At 37.5% G+C, this 26,041-nt stretch overlaps 1 protein-coding gene across 1 annotated transcript; it reads right to left on the bottom strand.

The window, feature by feature from the left end:
* Nucleotides 1-468: 468 nt before the first annotated feature.
* On the bottom strand, nt 469-24,783 carry LOC121314415 (ethanolaminephosphotransferase 1-like). Its single transcript, XM_041247653.1, has 10 exons — nt 24,606-24,783; nt 20,355-20,423; nt 18,032-18,140; nt 16,571-16,645; nt 14,876-15,141; nt 13,521-13,629; nt 11,371-11,419; nt 9,808-9,988; nt 7,295-7,477; nt 469-2,881 (listed from the first exon to the last, which is right to left on the bottom strand). The coding sequence occupies exons 1-10, from the start codon at nt 24,660-24,662 to the stop codon at nt 2,816-2,818; spliced, it is 1,164 nt and encodes a 387-aa protein (XP_041103587.1). The 5' UTR covers nt 24,663-24,783; the 3' UTR covers nt 469-2,815.
* Between the last annotated feature and the right edge of the window lie 1,258 nt (nt 24,784-26,041).

Raw genomic sequence — 26,041 nt, 5'->3', positions numbered from 1 at the left:
ACTTATTTGTACAATACATAAAAAGCAACTCGTACAGTCCAGTTACACTTTAAATGAAAATACAAATGAAACACTGGTATTTAGCAAATTACACACGTGAATAAATATCTTTCATATATTTTACATGTGGGTTGCTTTTTATAGTATTAATATTTTAAAGTACAGAATTCAAACCCTTTTGGTTACCAGAATACTATTGTGCGTATACATACAAATACTGTATATGCAAATAAAAGTATCAGTGTTCTAAACAATAATAATAAAATATTCCAGATAGCTACATAAGGTTACTGGCAAAAACAAAACTGTTCAAAAATAAATTAGTGGTATGATTTGATTAGTGTCCTTTTACTAGCGCTTCTATTTTTTTCTAGTGTTGATCTATGCTCAACTTTTACCCATTAATACTGGCAGCTTAGTTTGCATCCTTTTAATGATAATTTAAAAATAATAACAATTTAATTTAAAAAAATAAACATTCTTAACTCCTAATAAAATACGTGGACCTGTGCACTGAATACAGAGCTGAAATCCCGGTGTTATATTTTTGTTTTTGTTCTCAGACCTTGGTCTCTTGAACATTAGACTGCCAAGCTGTTTAATGATTTTGTGGTCTGAACAACATGACCGCCATGGGGACTGTATTAAACCCATAGGATTGCTACTAAAGTTAAGATTCAGAGCAAAACGGGGCGTTACACACAGATCCCCAAATAAGTGAAATTCACCTAAACTATTTCAACAACAGGAAGATACAGTAACTACACTCAAAAAAGCAGACCAATAAAAAATGTACACTGCCTAGCCACGTTATTTGGACATGTACCTAATGTGGGGTTAGGCCACTGTTTGTCCTGATCACAGACTTGACATTACATGGCATAGACTGCACAAGAGAATTATTCTATGAAGTCATTAGATTTCATACAGTTGGTGCAGAGGTAGTCAGAGAATCGTGATGATGAAAGCGTTGTTCATGTTAATCCCAAAAATGCTCAACTGAATTGAGATCTGCTGATTGCGACGCCTAAGGAACATGCTTGAAGTACTTTGTAAACCATTCACGCACAATTATGGAATGATTATGGGAGAGCTATCGCCTTGAGAGTATCCATCGCCACTAGGGTATAAATGCAATACTGTTGGGTGGACTGATAATGCAATTGATTGAGTAAACAATGACAGAAAAATCAATGGACTCGGGATATACCAGGAGAACATGTCCCACATCAGGGTGAGGGCAAATCCAAATCAATAAGACAGCTCCTAATAACGTGGCCAGCCAGTATCAATATCTATTTCTTTTTTATATATGCATTCATTTTTCAGTACAAGAAACTATTTAATTTGTTTCATAAGCAGTCCTCTTACTTATAAGTTGGGTTAAAAATGTCCCTTCATTTACGTTAAACATCCAAATATAAGGGACAAGCAAGGTACATAAGAAAAAAAAAAAGTGCCATTACAAAAAGTGTGATAGCATTGTTATGACCTTACTTAATGAAATTACAGCAGTGCTGAAAGAGTTATCTGGTCTATAGGTATGCAAGGATGCATGCCTTTAAAAAAAAAAAAAAAAAAACGTAAAAAAAAAAAAAAAAGCCTTAATACCCCATGTTCCCAGCTCAAATAAGACCGCGATTCAGCTATTGCCTCTTTCTCAAACCCACCATGTGTAAATGTTAAAGCTGATCATTTTAAGTTAAAATAATTACAATGTTGCTGTATATTAAAATACTGCAGAAAAAAACCCTACATTTCAGCTTTGATTTACAAGGTCTAGAAAGCAGCTATTTAAAAAAAAAATCTGTGCGTGTGTTAATCTTGTGGTTAAATAACAGAAATGAAACTATATTTCATTTTAGTATTCCTGAAACAATGACTTAGTGCTTTGAAGTTCTAACATTGGGTATTTACTGTAGGGAGAGTTGAATGCTGCCCAGTACATTTTATGTTAACGCAAATTCAAAAGATGGTCATCACAAATTATTTATTTCTGTTGGACATGGCTTAAACTAAAAAAAAAAAAAAAAAGTCTGATAATTTTAAACACTTTTCAAGTAAGATCTTATCAAGGAAACTGCTGTGGGAAGCTGCTTCTATCAGCAGATCGATGTTTATCCATTGACTTCACTGATAAGCTTTCCTTAGTAATTATGGCTGGAAAGTGACTAAATAAACCTTCAAAATCAGGTCAGTATTTCATGCCTAATTTGGTACTTTTTTAAAAGTATTTCCGTGCCTCTCTCTGCTATGGTTGGAAATGGCTTCCCTAAGGGAATATTACAGAATTCTATAAATATTTAGTAGAAAACGAGGTCTGACCTAAACCAGCAAGATATCCAGGAGAAGTAGGGCTCCTTGTTAAAAATACAAAACAAACAAAATCAGTTTTGCTTCTTAAGTTGTGGCAGTGCAAGGCTGCTGGCAGAAAGCAGTAGTGTTTACACTATTATTGAAACTAAGAAAATTGTCTTAAAGCGCATTTACTGTGCAATTAGACATTGAGTCTGTTGGTTTATTTAGTATTCTATTCTGTTAACAGCATATCATAAACATACTTGGATAAATTAATTTTCCTTTAATACATGCTACATAAACCTATTACAAATGTATGTTTGTTTGTTTTTTTAATTTACATTTTATGACCCCTAGAATGCTTATCTGAGATGTAACTGAACCCTATATCCCTTTTTCCCTTGCAAACCCTTTGGTTTTTCAAATACAATAATAATTAATTTTCCCATAGTATAGCTTTACAGCCTCAGTCCAAAGAAGAACGCTTTAGGTTTCCTGTGTTTGTTCAGCAATGCCTTCATTCCTGATGGCGTTTCTCCAAAGAGAAGATAAAAATGTTCAAGTGTTTACTCAGCTGTTTTCCCTGCAAGCATGAACAAATATAGTTTTAACAGAATACATTTTTACACCACTATTATTAATCACACTTTTTTTTCTGGTCTAGTCATAAAAATGTGGATGATCTTAAATAAGTGTAGTATATACAAGTCGGTAGGTATAAAGCAGCCGATTGTCCTTTTGACATTTTCCATAAAGCATTGAAAGGCGCGCTATAAGAATCATTGACCATACTGTGGGTCAGATTTTAGAATCATAGTTGGGTGTTGTCACAAACAGGAAGGCATTGTGCCCTTGGCATGTTGCAAGAGGAGCACAACACACCCAAAGTGGCCTGGCATTTGGTTTTTAATTTCCCTAAAATAATACCACCACCTACATTGCTGAGCAGACCAGATCTGGTTGTCATTAATCAACTACTGTCCCATAGATAAGTCAACCAGGATTCATTATGAACACGCCAAATGAGGCGCCACAATACTGTGGCTGAGATCCAGTTTTGGTGGGGTTTGCAGAATCACCAAGAATTACTGTTTCAAAGTTACTTTAGACCACATACAGTCTGCCACGCACAATTTGGGGTGCAACTCATCATCCTACTGCTGCTATGGCTTGCTAATTAGTCCCTAGACCTTTCCCCCAGGGAACCAGCCACACATGAAAACAATGAGGGCTGAGGCAAGCACCGATCTTGTGGTTCATTGGTTACATGCCGCATCAAAACCAGAAGGGGGTACACTTGCTACTGACTGAAGATAATTTATGGTAATGCAAACATTAACCAACATTATTACTTTTCAGTAAAGAACAGTTATATATATACAGTAGAATTTCCAGTCTAGCCTTACCACCCACTGTGCACACACACACAATGACGCATGCGTCAGTCTAGAACATATTGGATTTAGTGCCAAATTGGACAACAGTAACGAAAAACCTGCTGAGCAGATGTCAAGACAGCAGCAGTATGAACAGCAGAAGGATGCAGATTTTGAAACATATGGAACATATTTTACCTTGCTGAAAGAAAAGACTATGATGGACTTTCTCAAGGTTCAAAAGAACGTCTTACAGCAGTGAATTATTTTTAAAAAAGCAGTTACAAAAAACGTTTTGTTGAAATGTAAGAAAAGCTCCAATTACACAGCAGGCTTGTTTATTTAGTTTTAAAGTAAAAAAAATAAATAAACAGAATCGTATTTTTTGTTTGAAATCCCAGAAAACTAGCAACACATATTAATGCGTGGATTAGCGTAACACCTAGTGATATTTCTAGCTGCTAGGCACATGACTTTGCTTATAGAGAAACTGTGAGCTCGGTTGGGCTGAATAGCTTATTCCCGTCATAAAAGGTCCAGAATAAGGGGCTGTGCTAATTAAACAAGAGGCATTTGAGACGACCTTAGTCACACTTTTTTGTTGAAAATGAAAAGAAAAAGAATGACATCACATTATGATTAAATGTTAAATATATTATTTTAAATGAGTCAATTGTTTTTTTTTTTGTTTGTTTTTTTATTCCTGAACAAAATTAATTGCTTTTTTTTTTTTAAATTATGTCTACATGAAAAAGAAGGAAATCACATCTTATCACAAGGTGAGGCACCTGTGATGTTCACAAGCCAACTCCAGCTCCATCAAGTGTTCATCATGGTTTATGCAATTTACACAAGTCACAGCACTGTGCTACATGAACTCTACTCTGAAAAGTGACCTCTGTTTGTTGTTTGAAAATGCTGTTTCTCAATTAAACTAAGTGATGTCTTGTAATGCTTTTTTACTTATTTATTTTTATTTTGTTATATTTTCTCCGTAGTCTGGATTTGAACTGATGACCCTTGGCACTAAGTTCAGGCATGCTGTGGTTTCGCGGGTGGGGGGGTATTTGTTTCGTATTATATTTATTTATTTATTTATTAATTAATTAATTAATTAACAGAAAAGGCCAGGGAACAGGGTTGGAGGTTATCGCATGAAAAGATTTTGCTAGGAGTAACTCATTTTAAAACATTCTTCTGTCTTTGTAATATATTGTATTGCCTACATCTCCAGTAAACACTAATTTGGTTTACATTACTAGTTTCTGTATTTTATTTGCGCATTCTGGTCACACGCAATGACACCTCATTCATCCGTTGATTTCACACATCCCTGGACCTGTGTCACTCCAAGGGCGAGGATAAATGGAGTTCCACTGTGTGTGTGTGTGTATTATATATATATATATATATATATATATATATATATATATATATATATATATATATATATATATATATATATATATACACACACACACACACACACACACACATACATACATACATACAGTACTGTGCAAAAGTTTTAGGCAGGTGTTAAAAAATGCTGTAAAGTAAGAATGCTTTCAAAAATAGACATGTTAATAGATTATATTTATCAATTAACTAAATGTAAAGTGAGTGAACAGAAGAAAAATCTAAATCAAATCCATATTTGGTGTGACCACCCTTTGCCTTCAAAACAACATCAATTCTTCTAGGTACACTTGCACAAAGTCAGGGATTTTGTAGGCATATAGTCAGATGTATGATTAAACAATTATACCAAACAGGTGCTAATGATCATCAATTCAATATGTAGGTTGAAACACAATCATTAACTGAAACAGAAACAGCTGTGTAGGAGGAATAAAACTGGGTGAGGAACAGCCAAACAAGGTGAGGTTGCTGAAGACAGTTTACTGTCAAAAGTCATACACCATGGCAAGACTGAGCACAGCAACAAGACACAAGGTAGTTATACTGCATCAGCAAGGTCTCTCCCAGGCAGAAATTTCAAGGCAGACAGGGGTTTCCAGATGTGCTGTTCAAGCTCTTTTGAAGAAGCACAAAGAAACGGGCAACGTTGAGGACCGTAGACTCAGTGGTCGGCCAAGGAAACTTACTGCAGCAGATGAAAGACACATCATGCTTACTTCCCTTCACAATCAGAAGATGTCCAGCAGTGCCATCAGCTCAGAATTGGCAGAAAACAGTGGGACCCTGGTACACCCATCTACTGTCCGGAGAAGTCTGGTCAGAAGTGGCCTTCATGGAAGACTTGCGGCCAAAAAGCCATACCTCCGACGTGGAAACAAGGCCAAGCGACTCAACTATGCATGAAAACACAGGAACTGGGGTGCAAAAAAATGGCAGCAGGTGCTCTGGACTGATGAGTCAACATCTGAAATATTTGGTTGTAGCAGAAGGCAGTCTGTTCGCCGAAGGGCTGGACAGCAGTACATGAATGAGTGTCTACAGGCAACAGTGAGGCATGGTGGAGGTTCCTTGCAAGTTTGGGGCTGCATTTCTGCAAATGGAGTTGGGGATTTGGTCAGAATTAATGGTCTCCTCAATGCTGAGAAGTACAGGCAGATACTTATCCATCATGCAATACCATCAGGGAGGCATCTGATTGGCCCCAAATTTATTTTGCAGCATGACAACGACCCCAAACATACAGCAAAAGTCATTAAGAATTATCTTCAGCGTAAAGAAGAACAAGGAGTCCTGGAAGTGATGGTATGGCCCCCACAGAGCCCTGATCTCAACATCATCGAATCTGTCTGGGATTACATGAAGAGAGAGAAGCAACTGAGGCTGCCTAAATCCATAGAAGAACTGTGGTTAGTTCTCCAAGATGTCTGGGCCAACCTACCTGCCGAGTTCCTTCAAAAACTGTGTGCAAGTGTACCTAGAAGAATTGATGCTGTTTTGAAGGCAAAGGTTGGTCACACCAAATATTGATTTGATGTAGATTTTTCTTCTGTTCACTCACTTTGCATTTAGTTAATTGATAAATATAAACTATTAACATGTCTATTTTTGAAAGCATTCTTACTTTGCAGCATTTTTTCACACCTGCCTAAAACTTTTGCACAGTACTGTATAGTATATATATATATATATATATATATATATATATATATATATATATATATATATATATATAAAGGGCTCTTTGTAATAACACAGTGCAAGACTATTAATCAAGACTATAAAGACATGTGGGATAATAACTAGTCGTCTCGGTGTTAAAACATGCAGATTCTTTTCTTCAGTTCAGCCATAATCACAAGGTATTGTGGCAGTAAAAAAAGGGTTAACAAATGTTTTCTTACATTCCACACTACTCTTGCAGAAACTGTAGAGCACATGGTAAAACTGGAGTAATGAAATTAAGTAGGCTAAGTAATCCCAATGCTGCTTCATACTATCCTGACAAGCCTAATAAATCTCAGAAATGCCTTCAGTGTTCATTTCTTATTGGCGTCGTTTTGTGAAGAATATTAAACGTGTAGTAACATTATAAATATCATGTTGCTATTGATGATACTGTAGTCTCCCAGTACACTTGTAATTGAGGAATGTGGCAAGTTATATGTGATGTATTGCTTCAAGGAATGGCAAATACTTACCACACAGAGGCCATAGTGAACATGTGCTATTGTCACCAGAACGGTGTAGCCAACAAGTAAGAGGAGCTCTGACTGCACCAGCACTCCAGTTGAAACAGCACTGACAATTGCAGCTAATGGAAGCAATAACCAGTGAAAGACCTCCGACCTTGTGTTTGTCATTTGGCAAATAATGAGCCTGCACTGTAACAACAAAAAGAATGTCAATACAAGACCAAAGCAGACAACTGTTCGCTTTCATTGTCATTTCTCTGCTAAACTGGGGCTCTAAAACAAAACAGTAGGTGGGGGAGGTGAAGTATGGGGAATCATCACTACTAAAAACAGCATATCTCAAATTGTTATTTACAGTAGGCTTCTTGTAATTTGTACAGATGGGTAACTGAATTCAATAATAGTGAACTAGTTTACAGAATGACATTGAGTTTGTGGTTAACTATGACCTTAACCCCAGGTACCATCAATGTCATTATTCACCTGTATGTGACAGAGATAAGGTTAAATCCTATCCCTGCCTACAATCACAGGTGTGGCAATTCCCCAATTGGGTAACTAAGTACTAATTAGGGAGTGGCCACCTGTATAAAGCGGAGCTGAAATGCTTTGTGTGGGGAGAAGTTAGGTGAGCATACATACATAGTCTAAATCCCCTTGAACGTTTTTCACATTTTGTTGTGTCAGTGCCTCACAGTTTCATGCATTTAAATGAGGATTTTTTTTTCCACTTTTTTTCTACACACCATACTTCCCACTGTTAAGGGTAAAAAAAGTTTTATTGAGAAAATTATATATTAAAAATACAAAACTGAAAGATCATAATTGGATAAGTCTCCACCCCCCCTGAGTTAATACTTGGTGGAAGCACCTTTGGCAGCAATTACAGCTGTGAGTCTGTTGGGATAGGTCTCTACCAACTTTGCACACCTAGATTTGTCAATATTTGACCATTCTTCTTTACAAAACTGTTGAAGCTCTGTCAAGTTCCTTGGGAGCGTTGATGGACAGCAATCTTCAAGTCATGCCACAAATTTTCTATTGAATTTAGGTCGAGGCTCTGACTGGACCACTCTTTCATCCCAGTTTCAGCTTTCTTGCAAAGGGCAGCAGGTTTTCCTCAAGGACTTCTCTGTACTTTGCTCCATTCATTTTCCCTTCTATCCTGACAAGTGCCTCAGTCCTGCCGATGAGAAACATCCCCATAACATGATGCTGCCACCACCATGCTTCACAGTAGAGATGGTGTTTTTTTTTTGCATATTTCAAACAGGATTCAAGGTGGGCTTTCTTGAGTAATGGCTTCCTTCTTGCCACCCTACCATACAAGCCAGATTTGTGGAGCTTGGGATATTGTTGTCACATGCACACTTTGACCAGTCTTGGCCAAAAAAGCCTGTAACTCTTCCAAAGTTGCAATTGGCCTCTTGGTAGCCTCTCTGATCAGTCTCCTTCTTGCTCACTCATCCACTTTGGAGGAACGGCCTGATCTAGGCAGGGTATTGGTGGTGCCATACACTTTCCACTTCTTAATAATCATCGTGACCATGCTCCAAGGGATATTCAAGGCCTTTGATATATTTTATACCCATCGCCTGATCTGTGCCTTTCAACAACTTTGTGCCGAAGTTCTTTTGAAAGTGCCTTGGTGCTCATGGTTGAGTCTTTGCTTTGAAATGCACTACCCAGCAGAGGAAACCTACATGAACTGCTGACTGTATCCTGAAATCATGTGAATCACTACAATTTAACACAAGTGGAGGCCACTTAAGATTGGATATTATATTATAAATAAGGATTGCTATTACAAGGGGGTGGACACTTATTGAACCAAGCTATTTCAGTTTTTATTTTTAATTCATTTTCTACAAATTTCTAGAATATGTTTTTCACTTGGAAGTTGTGGGGTAGGATGTGCAGATAAATTTTAAAAAAAATTCCAGGCTATAAGGCAACAAAAGGTGAACATTTTCAAAGGGGGTGTAGACTTTCTATAGGCACTGTATATAGTGAAGGCGAATCCCCAGCCTATATTGTTTTTGTGTAAACCTTTTGTTTTGGCCCTTTTGCCTTTTTTTGTTTTGTGTTCAATAAATGTGTGCTTTGGGCTTTGGACTGCAGCATCTGCCTCATATTTCTGTCGGTAACATGGGTTCATGGGCCACAGCGCTGTCCTGTCATAGAGCACAAATCACTTCACTGCTTCAGTTCTTTATTCTGCCCACGGTCAATTATTTCTTGATATAGTGCTGGGCACCTGTCTTTATCAGAATGACTTAAGCTTTACTATTTAACATTGGAGTATTAAAATGAGGTAACCCATGTCACATGGAACATCAACTATGATGTGGAGCCACCTGCTGTTAATTGGCAAGACTACCCATGAACATGTTATCTTTATTTGTTATTCAACTATGGAAGTACCCACTGAAACTATTTTACACCAGGGTTCTAGAAAAACAGCAACACATTTATTTTTTTCAAGGTGAGCCATATGTGGCTGGGAAATATGCACTTACTGTAACATTTGAGAACGTAACTCCAACCATCCACAAGAAAAGCCTGGGCTGTTTGGTAAGAATGTCCTCGGCAGATAACTTCACCCAGGCTGTGAGAAGTGTAAAAAGTAGGGCAGGAGACGCCAGAGGAAGGAGTGCTTCATACGTGGAATTTCTTTCTAATGTTTTATTCTTTCGTGCTCTGGAAATAAGAGGTTGTGTAAATTAAACTAATTTGAGACTTTTTAAAAATTTTTTTAACTCAGGTTAAATTCTTGACCCCAATCGGCGGTCTAGCTAATTTACTCTGTTTATTTTTTGCATTTACATTGTTTTTTTTTTTTGTTTTTTTTTTTTATTTTATATAGGACAGACATTGAAGAAGTTTACCATGTTATGTAAGTGTTTCTCATATTAACACCAGCTTAATTATTTTATTTTTTCCGGGTGTGTTTTATCTTTGTTCATCGGTTAAAATGCTAAAATCAGAAGCTCTAGATATGACATAACCTGGTCAGTTTAAAGGAATGCTTGCCAAGGTTTTGAAATTAATTTTCTTATGTTCTTTCATGGTGGTGCAGTGCGTTTTCAAATCACATTTAAACCGCGTGTGTGTATCCCCTGTATGATTCTAAAACACACTGCCAGGTTGTTTAGTAAGCAGGCGATGTTGTGCTGTGTGATTTTAAATGGTGGTTATTTTATAGACGAATTGCTCACTTCCCAATGGTAGACTGTGAACATCTGTTTAACATATTTTTTACTGAATATGTCTGAAAGCATACAGTATATACACACATCTGGAAAACATCCACATGTAAATGGCCTCAACAGCAGAAAAAAAAAAAAGAAAACATAATCCTGAAACCTCTGGATTAGGGTACAAAAGTATCACTGTAAAATACACAGCTGTTAAAATTAAACAGATCACATACTAGAAAAATAAATGTTAACAATAATGATTTGAATATTGTATTTGTTTACGAGAGGGCAATCTTAATGTTCTATTCTCCATTTGTAAACTGACAAACATTACGTATGTGCTGTACAATATGTATAATTCCAAAGGATAAGTTGGATACAAAGGGTGATAGGTGATAGATTCACTTAGTGGACACATAGATCAATTTACATATAGCTAAAAAGAAACCAGAAGGTTATTTTATTATATGTCCATTCTATCTGACTCTCTTTCTTATTATTGATCAAATGGGACTTCAATATGAATAATATATTCCTGTATGTCAGATTGCTTCTAGTTGCTACAGAAACCTTTTGTTCTTTCAGAATGGATTCTGAGGCTGTACTGATGATCACCAACAGGAAATATATTCATGTAGTCACAGATATATTCATGTTGTCACTTTAAGGACCGTTTTAGAGAGGGTTTTTTAGGTGTATTCTTGTTTTTCTCAAAGCACTGTGAACCTAAGAGGTATTTATCAGCAATATTCCTTAAAACAGATCTTAGAATTGTGTAGATACTGCCCTGCAAATAATTATGTTCCAGATCTATTTAAAAACTAAGAATGTAACACTTATTTTAAACAGGGTATTACACTCAATTATTCAAGGTATACTTACTGATAAATGTTGTAAAGTGTCTGTGGCAAGGAGAGAAAAACACAGCAACCTGAAAAACAGAAACACGCTCTAACACTGAACACGGACACGGTTAACTGTATACTGGGACATTTCACACTTGCTGATGCACAGCCTTCAATTGTACTGCTACTACTGCAAATCATTTTTAACAGATGCATGTTTTATTTTATTTTTTGTTGGACTAGAGCAAGTGTACATTGCTGTAATGCTACAGGGGTAACAGCTTGGCTGAGGGTCCAGCAGCAAATTATATAAAGTCGCATCAGTGCCCTCCAAACCCATCTTCAAAACTTGTTGCCACTATTATTTTAGGCATGTCCCAGCACCTGTGAATGCTTCATTATCTATAGAAGCTAAACTGCTAAGCATTTCAATTGTTTCTTCGCTACAGCTATAAAAGTGACTTGACATCCGTAACTACAGAAAAATGTAACATGTCCTCCCGATGTGTGTCTGTGTTACATAAGCCAGCTCTGAGCAACTCCCTGCTCTAACAGAAGTCAGACGAGCTCTGCACAGCTGCTTCTTATTGCTGCAGACGTCGGACCAAAACATCAACTCTACGGGCTAAACTCCTTTCCTGTTGAAGAAATGTTTCGATTTGAATATAGGGCCATTCGACAGGAAGTTAAAAAAGACGATCAATGCGGAGCCCCTCACACCAAATACCATGTTCAAAAGGTCAAACATATTTACAGCAGAGGAAAGAAAAGGATTTGGGGCTTGGTATGCCAGATGAGTTTTGTCTGATTATATTTAGCCTACAGATTATGAAAGCATTAAATAATAACCTACGGGAGTTGAAATGATTAGCTTGTTTAAACACCTGGTATCCTTATCTACGTAATGCATTGCAATATTATTTTTAACAATGACTTCTTATGTACAGGGATTCTGACTTTAGGGTTAAGCCAGTAAAGCCTTATTTTACCCACCACCCCTACTGATTGTTAATGAAGATTAAACATGACTTAAACATAAAAATGATGTAACCTGACACATTCCGGAAGTAATGTTGTGTAGCTATAATTAATATGGGATTTACCCCTCCAAAAGCAAAAAATAAACCCCCCAAAACCTGAACCTGTACTTCAGTACTTCATTGTATTAGCAACTATTGTACACTAATACACATTTAAACATCAGTTCATGTGAAAACTAAAAGTGGCTCTCCATATTGATGAGGTGATTTACAAGGGATGTGTAAAAAAAAATCAGTTTCCCTTTAAAAATGTTTTGTTTACCTTTGAATTAACACTGCAACAAACCTGTAGGTTTAGTACGGGGCTGCGTTCTAAGTTGTGGACTAGCTAATACGATACGATCTCAGGATCATCCCCAGCGGCGTACTAACTTGGTACCAACTGCAATGAAAAAAGATGGGGGAAAAGGTGGGGACTAGCTGATCCTCGCTTTAGTACAGAGCTCAGGATTAAGATCTTTATTGCAGTGTGCTACCAAACAGGAACTGATCAAATGTTATAGCTAACTTGAAATCTGCAACTGTTAAGAGCTGAAAACAATTTAAAAGGGCTAATTAAGCAAATTGTCAGTTCAATTAATGGTCTAGTTAAACAACTGAGAGCTCAGCTGGAATGAAAACCAGCAGAGACAGGGGGTACCCGGGACCAGGGTTGAGAAAAACTGCTCTAGGGCAGGGGTCTCCAACCCTGGTCCAGGAGAGCCTCAATCCTGCAGGTTTTATAGGTGTCTCACATTATCAATAACCAAAGAGCAGGAGACCCCTGCTCTAGAGCAACAGCAGTTACTTTGGGTTCATTGCAATTGAGAACATTTTTAATACGCAGCTGGGGCTTGCTTAGTTCATTGCAATTGGTATGAAGTTGCGTACTAGTTTAGTACCGTCCTCCATACTAACCATGGGATCATCCCCAGTCAGTACACTCCGTTTAGTTTGTTGCAACTGACTAAATTTAAATGCCACCTGTTGGCGAGATACTGTAACTACATATAATTTAACAAGACAGACTATATCTTAAAAGGGAAGGTAATCTGAATTGTAACACAAAAAAACAAAAATAAAATAAATGTAGCGAGATCATGACAAAAACACTGGAAAAGACAAGATGATTAAACACGACGCAAGTTTACACAAGTGGGAGACTTACCTATAACCATGGCTATTAAAATATCCGTAAAGAAATAACCAAAGGGCAAAGGCCTATACCATGCTTCTACACCAACTACTGCGCTCAGCAGATACACTGCTGTTAGTGTCTACAGGGGGAGAAAAGCAACAGAAAAGTGTGATGTATTCTCATCAGTGCACAGCCTTTCCCAGTCACATGCATTGCTTGTTTTTATTATGTAACCCAATAGCCTGTATTTACTGCAGAATATTGATAATGAAATGCAGCATACTTCTTTTTACATATTGCAGATGTCCAGTTTGGTGAGTGCTTCTCAAATACTAATAAAATAATTCATTTAAATTTTACATTTTAAATACATATGTTGACAAAAGGTCACACCTCGTAATTGTGTGATATTGGAACAGCACATAAACCAATTTGTAAACTTTTCAAGATAGGGTTTCATTTAGCCAAGAGTGACACATTGAGACATATATGAAGAGATTGAACTAAAACATAATTTACAAATACAGCAAAATCATATTGTCCCCTTTGCCCGCTGTGTTTCTTTTGCAGGTCAGTACAAAAGAATAAAACAAAACTGTGTCCATTATAATGTAAATCGACATAATATTTTTTTTTTCACCTGAAGTGTTCATCACTTTGTGACTCGCTACATTGCATCTTTTTGTGAGATGAATTGCAACTGTCACATTTTCCAAATTATAAGGTGTATCTAACAGTGCTTCCAATTAATCTAGCATTTTTCAACTATGTTTCCTCAACCTTATAGAAAAACAGACATAATTATACAGGGCATTCTGCTGCAGGTAACAGAAATGATTAAAATGCTGTTCCAATATCCCCACACAGAATCTAAATAAAACCCCACCTACAGTATATCTGAAATCCCATTGATCTGGAACAATCTGGAGAGAGTGCCATCTGCTGGCCATACACATGCTCACTACTGTCTTAGTAAGCATCAAAGCATCTATTCTATAAGTTACAATATCTGTACAGGCTATATTTTAGCCACATATATGTAAGCATGTCTGTGTCTAAGTCATACATTAACACATCTGTTCAGTAATATACAATAGAAAGAAGAAACAGGGCATTAATAAAGTCAAAAAACTGAAATGCTCAATGATTTCATTGTTATTATTCGTCACTGTTAAGGATTCACTGTCTTTTTTGTGATTTATAATCAGATAATATGTTCTGTGTTGGGTTTGCTTATTATAAGAGACATCATTTAGCAAAGCTTAGTGGTCCTCTCAGCCAAACTACATGACGACCTCTCTTATACAATAAGATCCCATGAACTACACATCTACTTATAAACTGGATTCAGATTTTATATGTGGATGCAGACTGGTTTCACTTACTATTTGACTGATATCGTATCCCCATGGCAGGTAGAGGACTCCAGTGTTGTACTTTTCCCAGTGTGAAAGCAGGAATGTGAGCAGAATGACGCACAGTATAGAGTACAGGGTGTAGGCAGTCACCTGCCGCTCAGTCGCGAGTCCAAAAACTGAGAACAGGGAGAGTGTGAAGAGGGACGTCGCCCAGCTGTCCAGCCCGTGGTCAAACAACTCTCCAAGAGGGCTGCTGGACTGTGTCCTTCTGGCATGCTTTCCATCAATAGAATCTGGAAGGAGAGCACATTCTGACTGAGTCTCTCAAGACACTACACTAAACAGGCAGTTTCAAAAGATTCCATAAAAATCAACAGGCACTGAGAGTAAGGAGGAAAGAACAGCAGCTGAATGTTACTTTCCCAGTACACAATACACACAGTACCCATGTAAACACTCCCACTTCCAGTCGAGTTGCTACTGGTATTCACTTTACAGTCCAGACATGATTATCAAGGTTGGATGGGTGACAGTCAACAGTTCAGCTGAAGACCTTCACTTGGTTTTTCAAAATGCTTGAGAACATGTGGAAATATGTTCGGCTGCATTGTCAAGTTAATAATAGTTAAAAATTCATCTTTTTTTTCTATCTTAGACTTCGCTCAGCAATGCGCGCCTATGGGGTGCCCTGGGAGACAGAGCTGCCTACACATATACTGCATAACATGTTGGACACAAGGGGTAGGACTAGAGGAGTGGTTTCTACCATTCACGTATACCTCTTAAAGGCTTCGTATAAACCTCTTGCAGCTATATGTACTTGGAATAGGGATTTGACTTTAAATCAAGAAATCTGCTGGCACACAGTTTGGAATAATAGAAGCATTGCTTCCAAGAACCTTAATGATCAGATTATCCATTTTAATTTTTCTCATACATCCTCGTAGATGTTTCCAAATGAAATGTATTGCTAGTCCTCTGTGCACGCTCTGTTCTCAGGGTGTCATGGGCACCTTTCTACATATGGTTTGGGAGTGTCCAGCTTTGGCTTCATTCTGGGCTCGGGTTTCTTCTACCTAGAATATTCCTTGCTCTTCTTTGGTGCTTTTATTAAATGATGATTCATCCCTTGACCTTTCACTGCAGCAGAAACGTATCTGGTTGGCTGGCCTCACAGCAGCTAAGAAGACGATAGCTCAGTGATGGCAACCCCTGCATTCCCTTCCATTATATCCATTACATTATATATTTAGAACTTTCTACAGCTCTGATCCATCGCGCTACAGAGGGGACTGTGGAGGTCTGGAGAGCTACTGCAGGATCTATTAAATTTGTTCTGAGCCCTCCAACTATCACTGACTGAACTAGGCTTTGAAGTCCTTTGAGGGGAGGGTCGGGAGGGAGGGGGTTGTAGCCACTGGTGGGTGGTTGGGGGGAGGGAGGGAGGGAGGGAGGGAGGGAGGGGAATTTAATTCTGTTTTTTTAGACAAAAAATACAACATTTTATGTTGTATGTGTCATGTTTTTTGTCAATAAAAAAAAAAATTGTGATCAAAAAAAAAAAAAAAAAAAAAAAATAATGAAAAATAAATAAAATAGCGAATACCACTATGTTAAATAAAGATATTGCAGGAAAATGCACAGTTAGGTAATGGCTATTCTCTAAAACAAGACGGGTTCAGTATTGTTTTAACCACAGCATTACACACTGTATGTTCTTACCTAGAGCATAGGCACAAAAGGTAGCAAACCCAGACAAACCCCACACCCAGTTTGGAGCATGTATACCACCAGGAGCTGAAAAACAAAACAAGCACACAGAATTGATTGCAGTCATTAATACGATCAAGATAAAAAATATATATATTTAATAGGATAACAAAAAAGATTTAAATAAATATTAAAACCATATGCAGAACCAGCTAAGCACCCAGTGTCTAACAAGCATGCATTACGAAAACATTTTCCAATCTAGCACTTACTGTACTGTATGGGACTGGAAGACAGGGCAAGGGAATTTCATTTAAAGGAGGGATTGAAAACCATTTTAGATGTGATGGGATGATACATTATTGAAGATCTACAGAGAACTCCAAAAATAATCATCCTTGTCATTTTCCATTAATCCTTCCTCCGTTACAGACTACTCTAGATCATTTTTAGTGATCGAAGGGTTTTCTTTTCATTCAACCCACCACACACTTCACAACTTCAAATATCCTTTAAATCAACTAACAAGCATCGCTTCAAGAGAACAAGGCAGTCTGCAAACATAGCAAAGCCCTTTTTAGCAATCCTCACATTGCCTTAATACAAGATTAGTATCAAGTACAGTATATCTATATAGTTGATGAATATACAGACTGTGGCCTCCCTATATTCCCTGATATTGACACTACAACAACTTCAACAGCAATGTCCTTACCCAGGTTTATCTGGGTAACTATAGTAGTGATGTGCGTATAAACGTACAGACAAATGGACAGGCACTTCCTCATGTCCCAGAGTCTGATACTCTGATACTGGGTAAGCAGTTCTCTAGATATATAGAAAATGTACGTAGGTACATACCTTTCAGAAATACTAACAGAAACTCAAAATCCATGGCAAATGCTTCGACTAGGTCTTTGTATCTAAATGTTTGTCACTGAATTTGAGTTTCTTTTACTATTTCTAAATAGAGTACAATTGCGTATTTTAAAGTTAAGAAAGGCACCGGTATGTGTCTTTGTTGGGCACACGTACAGAAACCATCCCTATATCCCTGTCAGCACGAATATGCATCCCTATATCCCTGTCAGCACGAATATGCATCCCTGTATCCCTGTCAGCACGGATATGCATCCCTTAAGGGATCGGTTTTATTTGGAGACTCTGGATACAAATCCCATTTCCTTGGTGTGTTTTTCCCACGTCCTTGTACTACAAACATTAGTGATTGTCTCCACACTCTTGTGAAGGATGCCATTAGATTTTGCCCGGAGGGTTTCCACAACACTGAAATGTAAGAGCTTTATGAGATACTAGCAGGTGCGGATTTGTAAACTCACACAACGTCCCATTCTGTGAATGCTTAGAAGCTCAAAGTGCTGGAAGTACTGTGGCAGTATTTGCTTCAAATGTTAAACTGAGTTAAAAACTAAAACACATCACAGACTCACCATCAAATAAAAAGCACAATACCTGATGAAGTGAAGTTCCAATCATAGTAAGACAGCAGGAAGTAGTTTAATAAAATCATCAAAAATCCAGTAAATGTTAATAAATTAGGTGCAATCCATAGTGGTACTACCTGTAAGAAATCAAAATTTCATTAGTGCTGCTGGTAAGCAGGAATGCGCAAGAGGCAAGATACTGTAGAGGTAAAGATGAAATGGGGCAGAAGTGCAGGCTCTACAGTATCTCTCTTTTCACCGAGGATTTTAATCACCACAGAGAATTAGTAAAACAATGGGCAAACACTTGAAAAAGAAACAAACACAGCGCCCGTTCCATTCAAGATTTTACTATGAGATTAAAGAGCAAGGTAGGGGTTCAATAATACAGCGTTACATTAGCTCTCTTGTTCCTGGTCTTCATCTCAATTTAAAAAAAAACAAAACTTTATTAGCCCACATATATTCCCACAGCATTAATAGCACTGTGGCCAGCCTGAGTTCCTTTTTGAGGAGGTTTGTGCAAAATCAATATTTAAATGTTCAAGAAACAGCAGTACTTTTAGAAATACTAATTAAACCAATGACAAACATTTTGACTTACTGTGTAACACCTTTACATATAAATTGTAATAAAGAGTTATTATTTAAGTAAAATCTGTAAATAGGAACTTTAACTGATTCTGAGAGACTTTCCTGTGTAAACTTTTCATTTGTTGACAAAGTGAAAAATATGCTGTACAGTCAACTGCTCTCAAATGAGACGGCTTTTAGGTAGGCGAGGTGAGAAGTGCCTGCTTCTAGGCAGTAAATGTCTCTGTGACACCAAGCACACCAAGGTCAGGAGGAGCAGCAGACATGGACTGGTTATACACAATGAACCAGCTGCTACTAATGGTATTAGAAACAACATATTAAATAAAACAGGATTTTCATAACCCTTTTTTACTTATTGACATTGCCAAAAGCTGTTTGAGCATTGCAACTACTCTCAGACCCTTTCTTCAACTTGAAGGTGGGGGTGAGAAGGGCCGGTTATACAGTGGGCAAATACAGTAACCCGTCGTGTATCCGCCAGTCACATATCTGTCCTAGCTGTTTATTCGCCATGATCAATCTCTTCAGCAACATTAGTTTATTATTGAACAGCAAAAAGATTGTAGATCCTACCACAGTTTTCCTACACTGTGTTGTATGTGCGCCGTGCGCAACCATTGCTGGTAGTGTCACGTGAGCTGTTCAGGGTGTTGACTTGATATATAAATAATTCCTGCGGGTCGCATCAACTTCAACCTCTGTCTCGGTCTCCTGCCTGTCACTCAGCAGAGAATGCATGCACCCACATGGCAGACGGCTACTCTGTCACAAGCATTAATAGCCGGTATCTTTCTAAACAAGAGGTTTAGGGGAACTCTCTAATGAAAGCTAAATCTCGAAACAATAATTGTGTGAATATAGTAATTGTTACAGCTGTGTATAATGGTATTTAAAACAGGATTCATTTATCCGATTTTTTACATATCCGCCCTTACTCTGGCCCACCGCAGTTGGGTACGCGAATGATTACCGGACTACTTTTATTTACAAATGGCATGATATGGTAAACTTGTGTCACTTTAAAGAGCAGCTTGTTTAACAACACTGTGAACACAAGCAGTACCATGCTGTACAAGGCTGGAGACAAATACTAAATCACCAGGACAAACATGTGACCTTGTGGCCCAAGGCAAGCATGTTATTTTCTGAGTCACCAACACAGCATGTTTCACTGACCAATGTTTTTCTTTCCTTGTTTTAAGCCACTGTATACATATTATTTAATAAGACTATACACACAGTACACAGGGTGCTTTATGAACCACATACCATAAGAAACACATTAAAGAACACATCCTTTTAGTTTAGTTTCATGTATGCAAGTCATAGGTGAGTAAGAAAAGTATCCAGGTAGGCCAAAATCAAGTCGCACAGCACTGCCCTGTGTAGTTTTGTGCAAACTGTTTATGTATATTCTATTACAAATACAGATGCTGTTCAGAGATTTATCATTGTGTCAGATCTCTCCATTATGCAGTCATCTGGGTTTCAGGATATCATTCTGTACTGGCATTGAATAATGTAACGTGTCATGGTTGAAATAAATGGGTTTTTTTTGTAGTTTATAAAAAAAAAAAAATAACCTCTGTATTGTGTCTTGAAAGACAGGTTAAGGGAAACATTGCTTTAGAAGGTAAACTGCTTCAGCTGCAAAATTACTGTCGAAACTCTCTTTAAATATTGTAAATAGATTTTAAGATGTAAAAATTACTTTGGAGCGCTCACTGATTTCACACTATAAGTGTTCAACTCACCTTCACTATCCAGTTCCACAGGTGCTGCATGACATACACGGACAATGGGTTTGTATCAACCGCACTGTACTAAAACAGAAAAGAAAATAATCTGTTACTTACAAGCAACAGTAAAACTGGACGTCGATGTTAGTTTAACAGTACAATGAGTCAGGATTCGTTTATGTTAATTTGTATAACATCAATATTTGGTTATATTGTATACATGTATTTGACTCAGGTTGCTCTATATCAATCAATAGTAATAACATAGTGACTTACTTTAATTTGAAGTATTCATGTTAAAGTAGGTCACCATGACTATAATTATAATCCACTGCCTAAAGAGACAAAGTACTGTACCGTATAAAAGGGCCTTGTGGTAGGGCAGAAGCCATGAGTGTGTGCGTGTGGGAATGTAAGGTTGGCAGGGATGGGGTTAAATCTGTTCCTGCCAGCAATCACAGGTGTGGCTATTCCCCAGTTAGGTAATTGATGCGTAATTTGGGAGTGGCCACATGTATAAAAAGTAGCGAAATCTTTTGTTTGTTGGAGGAGTTTGGGCTGTGATTTTTGCAGTATTTAGCAATGTGGTAGTGAAGGCTAATGCCTGGCCTACACAGTCATTATTTAGTTTAAACCTTTTATTTTGGCCCTTGTTCCTGCACTTCTGACACTACATATGACAGGGTAGCATCATGGCCCAGGCTGGCTAGTGGCAGGAATTCAACCCAGAGACCGAAAACTGCAGTTTAAGCACTGGTTGGACCGTTTATTGAACAAACACACACAAAAATAGGAACAAAATAAAATGGGTCAAAACAAAAGGTTCAAAACAGAAGGCTTGGTGGCCCAGTTGTTAAAGGGGCTTGTTAGCAGCAGGTTCCAGGTTCAATCCCAGCTCAACCACTGACTCCCTGTGTGTGACCCTGAGCAAGTCACTTAACCTCCTTTTGCTGAGATGTAAAAACGAGGTCCTATTGTAAGTGACTCAGCAGCAGCTTGTGGATCATAATTCCCCCCCCCCCCCCCCCCCCCCCCAAGTCTCTGTAAGTTTGGATGTACTAATTTATTCTTTGTGTAAAGTATTAATGTGACCGATCATAAAACTTTTGAGCTGGTTTTCTCCTTACTTCGGTATTATCATCATGTCATCAAGTGCAATCTAAAGGTTACAGTTTTAGAAAGGTAAAAATAGCTTTGATTATCAAAAAGTAATATATAAACTTTTTGATGTTTACACCATACATTAAAGTTAACATTGTATTGCCAGGTTTCATTTGACTTTATGAAGCAGAATGTGTTAATTCTATAGGGTGATGCAAAACATTTGGCCATAGCTATACAGATCACAACGATGAAGCTATTCAAAAGTAAAAGGCACGTTGAAAGCGATGTGTAAAATGACAAATTTCAGTACAATAAATATTCAGTGCATAAAAAAAATAGGCAACAATTGATTCTGGCACTTCAAATCTGCACTATCTGCAGCTAACTGAAAATGAATCCCAATGGCAGTTTATTGCAGTTCCTGTCAAGTCACTAATCACTGAGCTTCAGATTCTTTTTTCAGGGTTTTATTCTGTCCCACTACATTGCTGGAAATAAAGAATATAAATTAAATTGACAAAAAAAAGTCATCCCTGTGAAGTGCAGGGCTCAGGTAAGCAAGAAAGGCAATAATAAATAGGAGATTTGCAAATCAGTTCAAATTATTACCTCAAGAGGGTGACTGACTTGATCTGACTATGAATAAACAAACAGGCCACAAGACAGCTGTTAAATGAAAGTTTACTGCTTTCAGCAAGATGATGAATTATTTACACAGAGCTCAGTGTGCACTGTGTTTTAATTCAATGTCTGATGGACACAAGGCTATAATTAAAACCAGTGACCAACAACTTTATCATTATGTAAATAAAAGGCATGATACGATGCACAAGTGACCTTTCAGCCTCATATCATTTTCTTTGCTGTTGTGTATATTTTTTCCAGAAGACTCGATACTAATGCCCATGACTAGTGCATTAATCAACATCAAACAGATGTGCAGTTTCAAAGTGACTTGACTGAAAAGCCTAGTTGAATACTATTGTGTCTCTACAGCTACTGTAATGAGTTGGAACCGTGGGAAGGACTTAAACATGATTATTTGAAATCTATACGTTGGCAGTATAGCATATTGTTCAGGGCTTATTGTAGCATGCCAGAGATCAAAAGGGAAGCTTGTATGAAACCACTGCATCTTGCACAAGAAGGCAACACATCTTTTTACATTTTTGTACAGTGGTTAAGATCTTGTAAGGTACCAAGTTTGTGGGGTTGCCTCGCCCTGTCAATCTGCATTAGGAACAATGGAACACCTTAATATATTTTAAAAAATGTATTTTTGCAACAAATGAAGATTCAGCCGACTTCCCTTCAACTTGTGGGACATGCCGCAGTAAAACGAAAGAAACATTCAGCAATGTAGTTTTATGGAATTAACTTCACGTCAACTAACTACAGACTTAATCGTTTGCCAGCATATTTCATCACTTAAAAAAGAATGCATGTTTTTAATCTTTCTAGAGCAGATGCAGAATATTGCAGTCGTCTTTCGTGTGATTATATAAATGAAATGGATAGCTGCAAGTTGTCCCCTAGGTTATTCAATGTAAAGGGGCATTCCATTAAAAACACGCATTGCAAATAAGCATAGATGGCAACTATGCCAAAGATTATTTCTCAACTGGAGTTTCCAAAAAAACAAAAAAAGTCCAGTATTTCTCTTCTACTACAGCAAGTGAAAACATGTAATTACCTTCTAAGCCAATGACCCTGGTTTTTAAATATTTTAAAAATACCCTCTGGTTTCTTTTTTTCTAATTGTTTTGACTGTCTAAAATGCTCACATTACACTAAAGACGAAATATATTGTTTGTCAACAATTTTTTCAAGGCAAGTAAAAACAAAGCCAGCCAAGAACATAAACAAATATGTCAGTGAGTGACATATATCCACCACCAAGCTGAAAACAGAGCTTGAAGTGCAGTTCATTGTGACCTACAGCCACCATAAGAACATGGCAAATGTGTATCCCAGCTTCACAACTGTTGTGCTTAAAAATGTAATGACCAATTTGTTCTAAATTGGTTCTCTATAAAAGTGTGACACACAGACATAACTCTGAACAGACACAAAGTCTCCATATGCTGCTTGATTGCATACACTCAATAGTTTGTGCTACAGATTTTCCAAAAATGAAAAAACAGATTAGAAATGTCTTATCCTCAAGCACCACAAACCAGGAGTGACCCAATTATTTTATGAAGTGGGACAGTGTGGGTGCCCTTCACTTCAGAATAAAGGCTGAGCTTCAGATAAAAATGAATAAGACACAGAACATATAACATCATCCTGCAACCTGTAACTGTACCTTACATAGCTGGTGTTTTCCAGCTGAAACGTACACAGAATTATTCTAATGAGGCTTTCATGATGACAGTTACCAAGGGTTACGCTAGAGGTGATGTGATGTTTGGGGGGGGGGGGGGGGGGGGGGGGGGGGGGGGGGGGGGGGGGGGGGGGGGGGGGGGGCGGGGTGTAATCAATTGCGGATGCCAGTGCTACAGATTGGGCTTTTACTTTATTTCCAAAATACATTTGTAATGAAGTTTATCAAAGAGGTGTACTAGATTGTAAAATGCAAAAGGCAAAGTGTTTTGTACAACACAGAAAGACTTAAAAAAAAAAAAAAACATCTATTTGTGTATGCATCTATCAATCACTGAGGAAATCTGCAAGCTCAGTCGTGTTTTCTCTGGTAAGAGTCAACCCGCATTTAGAACCCCAGCACCCTTGAAATTCAGCAGGCTTTATTTGTGTTCCTTCAACGCCATTGCCACCGCGCCCTTCTTTTTTAATAAAAAAAATAATAATTCTGACAAAGCATCTCTAACACAACTACATGTAAACCCCAAACTCTTTGTCTGCCTGTTATCGCTGCTGCGTAAGCATGATAATACACTTGGCAAAGGTGCTGTTTGTTAGTTTCCCGATGGCGTTTCTTTGCTTTAAAATTACTGATTAATTGCTTTTGCTCAGCATTATCTAGAAGATACACACATGATTTCCCCATAGTTTGTCTTTGATGTCGCCAGTACACTGTATAGCTGTTCGATACATCATAAAAACACAGCAACATTCAATCTCGTGTGGTATGCAATACGCACGTTTAAGGGATTTCAACACATCGTTAGTCTTTTTTTTTTTTTTTTTTTTTTTTTTTACCTTATATTTGTCGAACCCGGCCAGCTGTTGCGGTGTGACATATTGGTAGTTAAACATATTCTTTATATTTTGCACTTCTCAGTTCTAAACTAAAGACAAGCGTTCTTCAGCTCTGCTGGCTCTATGACCATTCGAGCTGTCAAGCTCGCAGCTATCTGGATCCTCCTCAGCAATCAACTTTATGCATCAACTGCGTCACTTCCTGATTAGAAATCCAGGTGGAAAAAAAGAGTACTGTTTATGCCTTGTGTTACCATCTCACTGTACGGGTGCTACACTGTATCACTCATGTGTGTGAAACAAATGTAATAGGAAATACGGGAATTGTGTGGTGTATGATGAAAAGTACATTGTAACTATTCTGTACATTTGTAATCATATTCTTGCTGAATGTTACATTTGTTGCTTCCCATTCCCATTTTGTCTCCCTATTCGCCACTGGTAATTCCAGCTGTTAGCCAGCAAGAGCTGTGTTTTAGATTACTCTTTTTATTTTTATTTATTTATTTATTTATTTATTTATGTATTTATGTATTTATTTGTTTATTTATGTATTTATTTGTCAGGTTTCACTGCTGGATCATGAAGTCCTTAACAATGTCAGCTTTCAGTCATTCCTTCTTCTGTACTGCATTCCTAGGCAGTAGCAGAGGTTAATGAGAATGATCAAGCTGAGTTGTACATAGTGAAAAGAAATATATTGGTAAACATTGTTAAAAAACAACATGAGTGCAGTAATATAAGTAAATGGAAAGGATGGTAAATTACAAATGTACTGTGGACATTTACCATATTTAGGACATTTACTGTAGTCCAAAGCCAATCTAATACTGTACCATAAACAAGGCATATCAGAACAGTAACATTAACATAATAGTCCTAAGGATTAGCAGATACAACCCCCCCCCCCCCCCCCCCCCCCCCCCCCGAAAAATAAATAAAATTTATTTACTTATGAAATATGGGTAAAACCCAATTCATATCACATAGTTGTTGTGACTCATTTATTCAGAACTCACTATGCACATTTTCCCAAGCCCAGGGTGCCTGATAATCCCCCACAGCTCTGTCCAAAGTGCTGAAATTTAAGGTAAACCACAAACATGGCTAAATGTATTCATTTAATACATTATGTTTCTGAAGAATGGGATGGTTTTACATTAAAGAAAAAAAAATAACTCTGTTTAAATGAATTAGGATGTGCAAATAATAAACAAGAGAGAATTGAGATGGTTGTTGTTTACTGCCATCCTGGATTTTTTTTTTTTTTTTACTTTGGAATTAAAAGTCATAATGGTCTATTGGTGATGACTTGGGTTGAGAGAGAAAAACAAACCTTCAATGCCAAGTGGTAATTTACATACAGTAAAGAGTATATCAAACTGGTAAGGTAAATCAATTAAATGTTGTAGAAGACAGAGTTGTCTAGCAGTGAA

Source organism: Polyodon spathula, chromosome 4 (assembly GCF_017654505.1).
Source record: "Polyodon spathula isolate WHYD16114869_AA chromosome 4, ASM1765450v1, whole genome shotgun sequence".
Taxonomy (NCBI): domain Eukaryota; kingdom Metazoa; phylum Chordata; class Actinopteri; order Acipenseriformes; family Polyodontidae; genus Polyodon; species Polyodon spathula.
The sequence above is the reverse complement of the archived record's forward strand: the minus strand, read 5'-3'. Positions and strand labels throughout refer to the sequence as shown.

Excerpts from the sequence above, each read along its gene's own strand:
- LOC121314415 (XM_041247653.1), bottom strand. The coding sequence starts at position 24,662 with ATGTTTAACTACCAATATGTCACACCGCAACAGCTGGCCGGGTTCGAC. Across the intron at positions 13,630-14,875 it reads GATACGATATCAGTCAAATA|ACACTAACAGCAGTGTATCT; the intron begins GTAAGTGAAACC and ends CTCCCCCTGTAG. Across the intron at positions 2,882-7,294 it reads TTCACTATGGCCTCTGTGTG|GGAAAACAGCTGAGTAAACA; the intron begins GTAAGTATTTGC and ends TCATGCTTGCAG.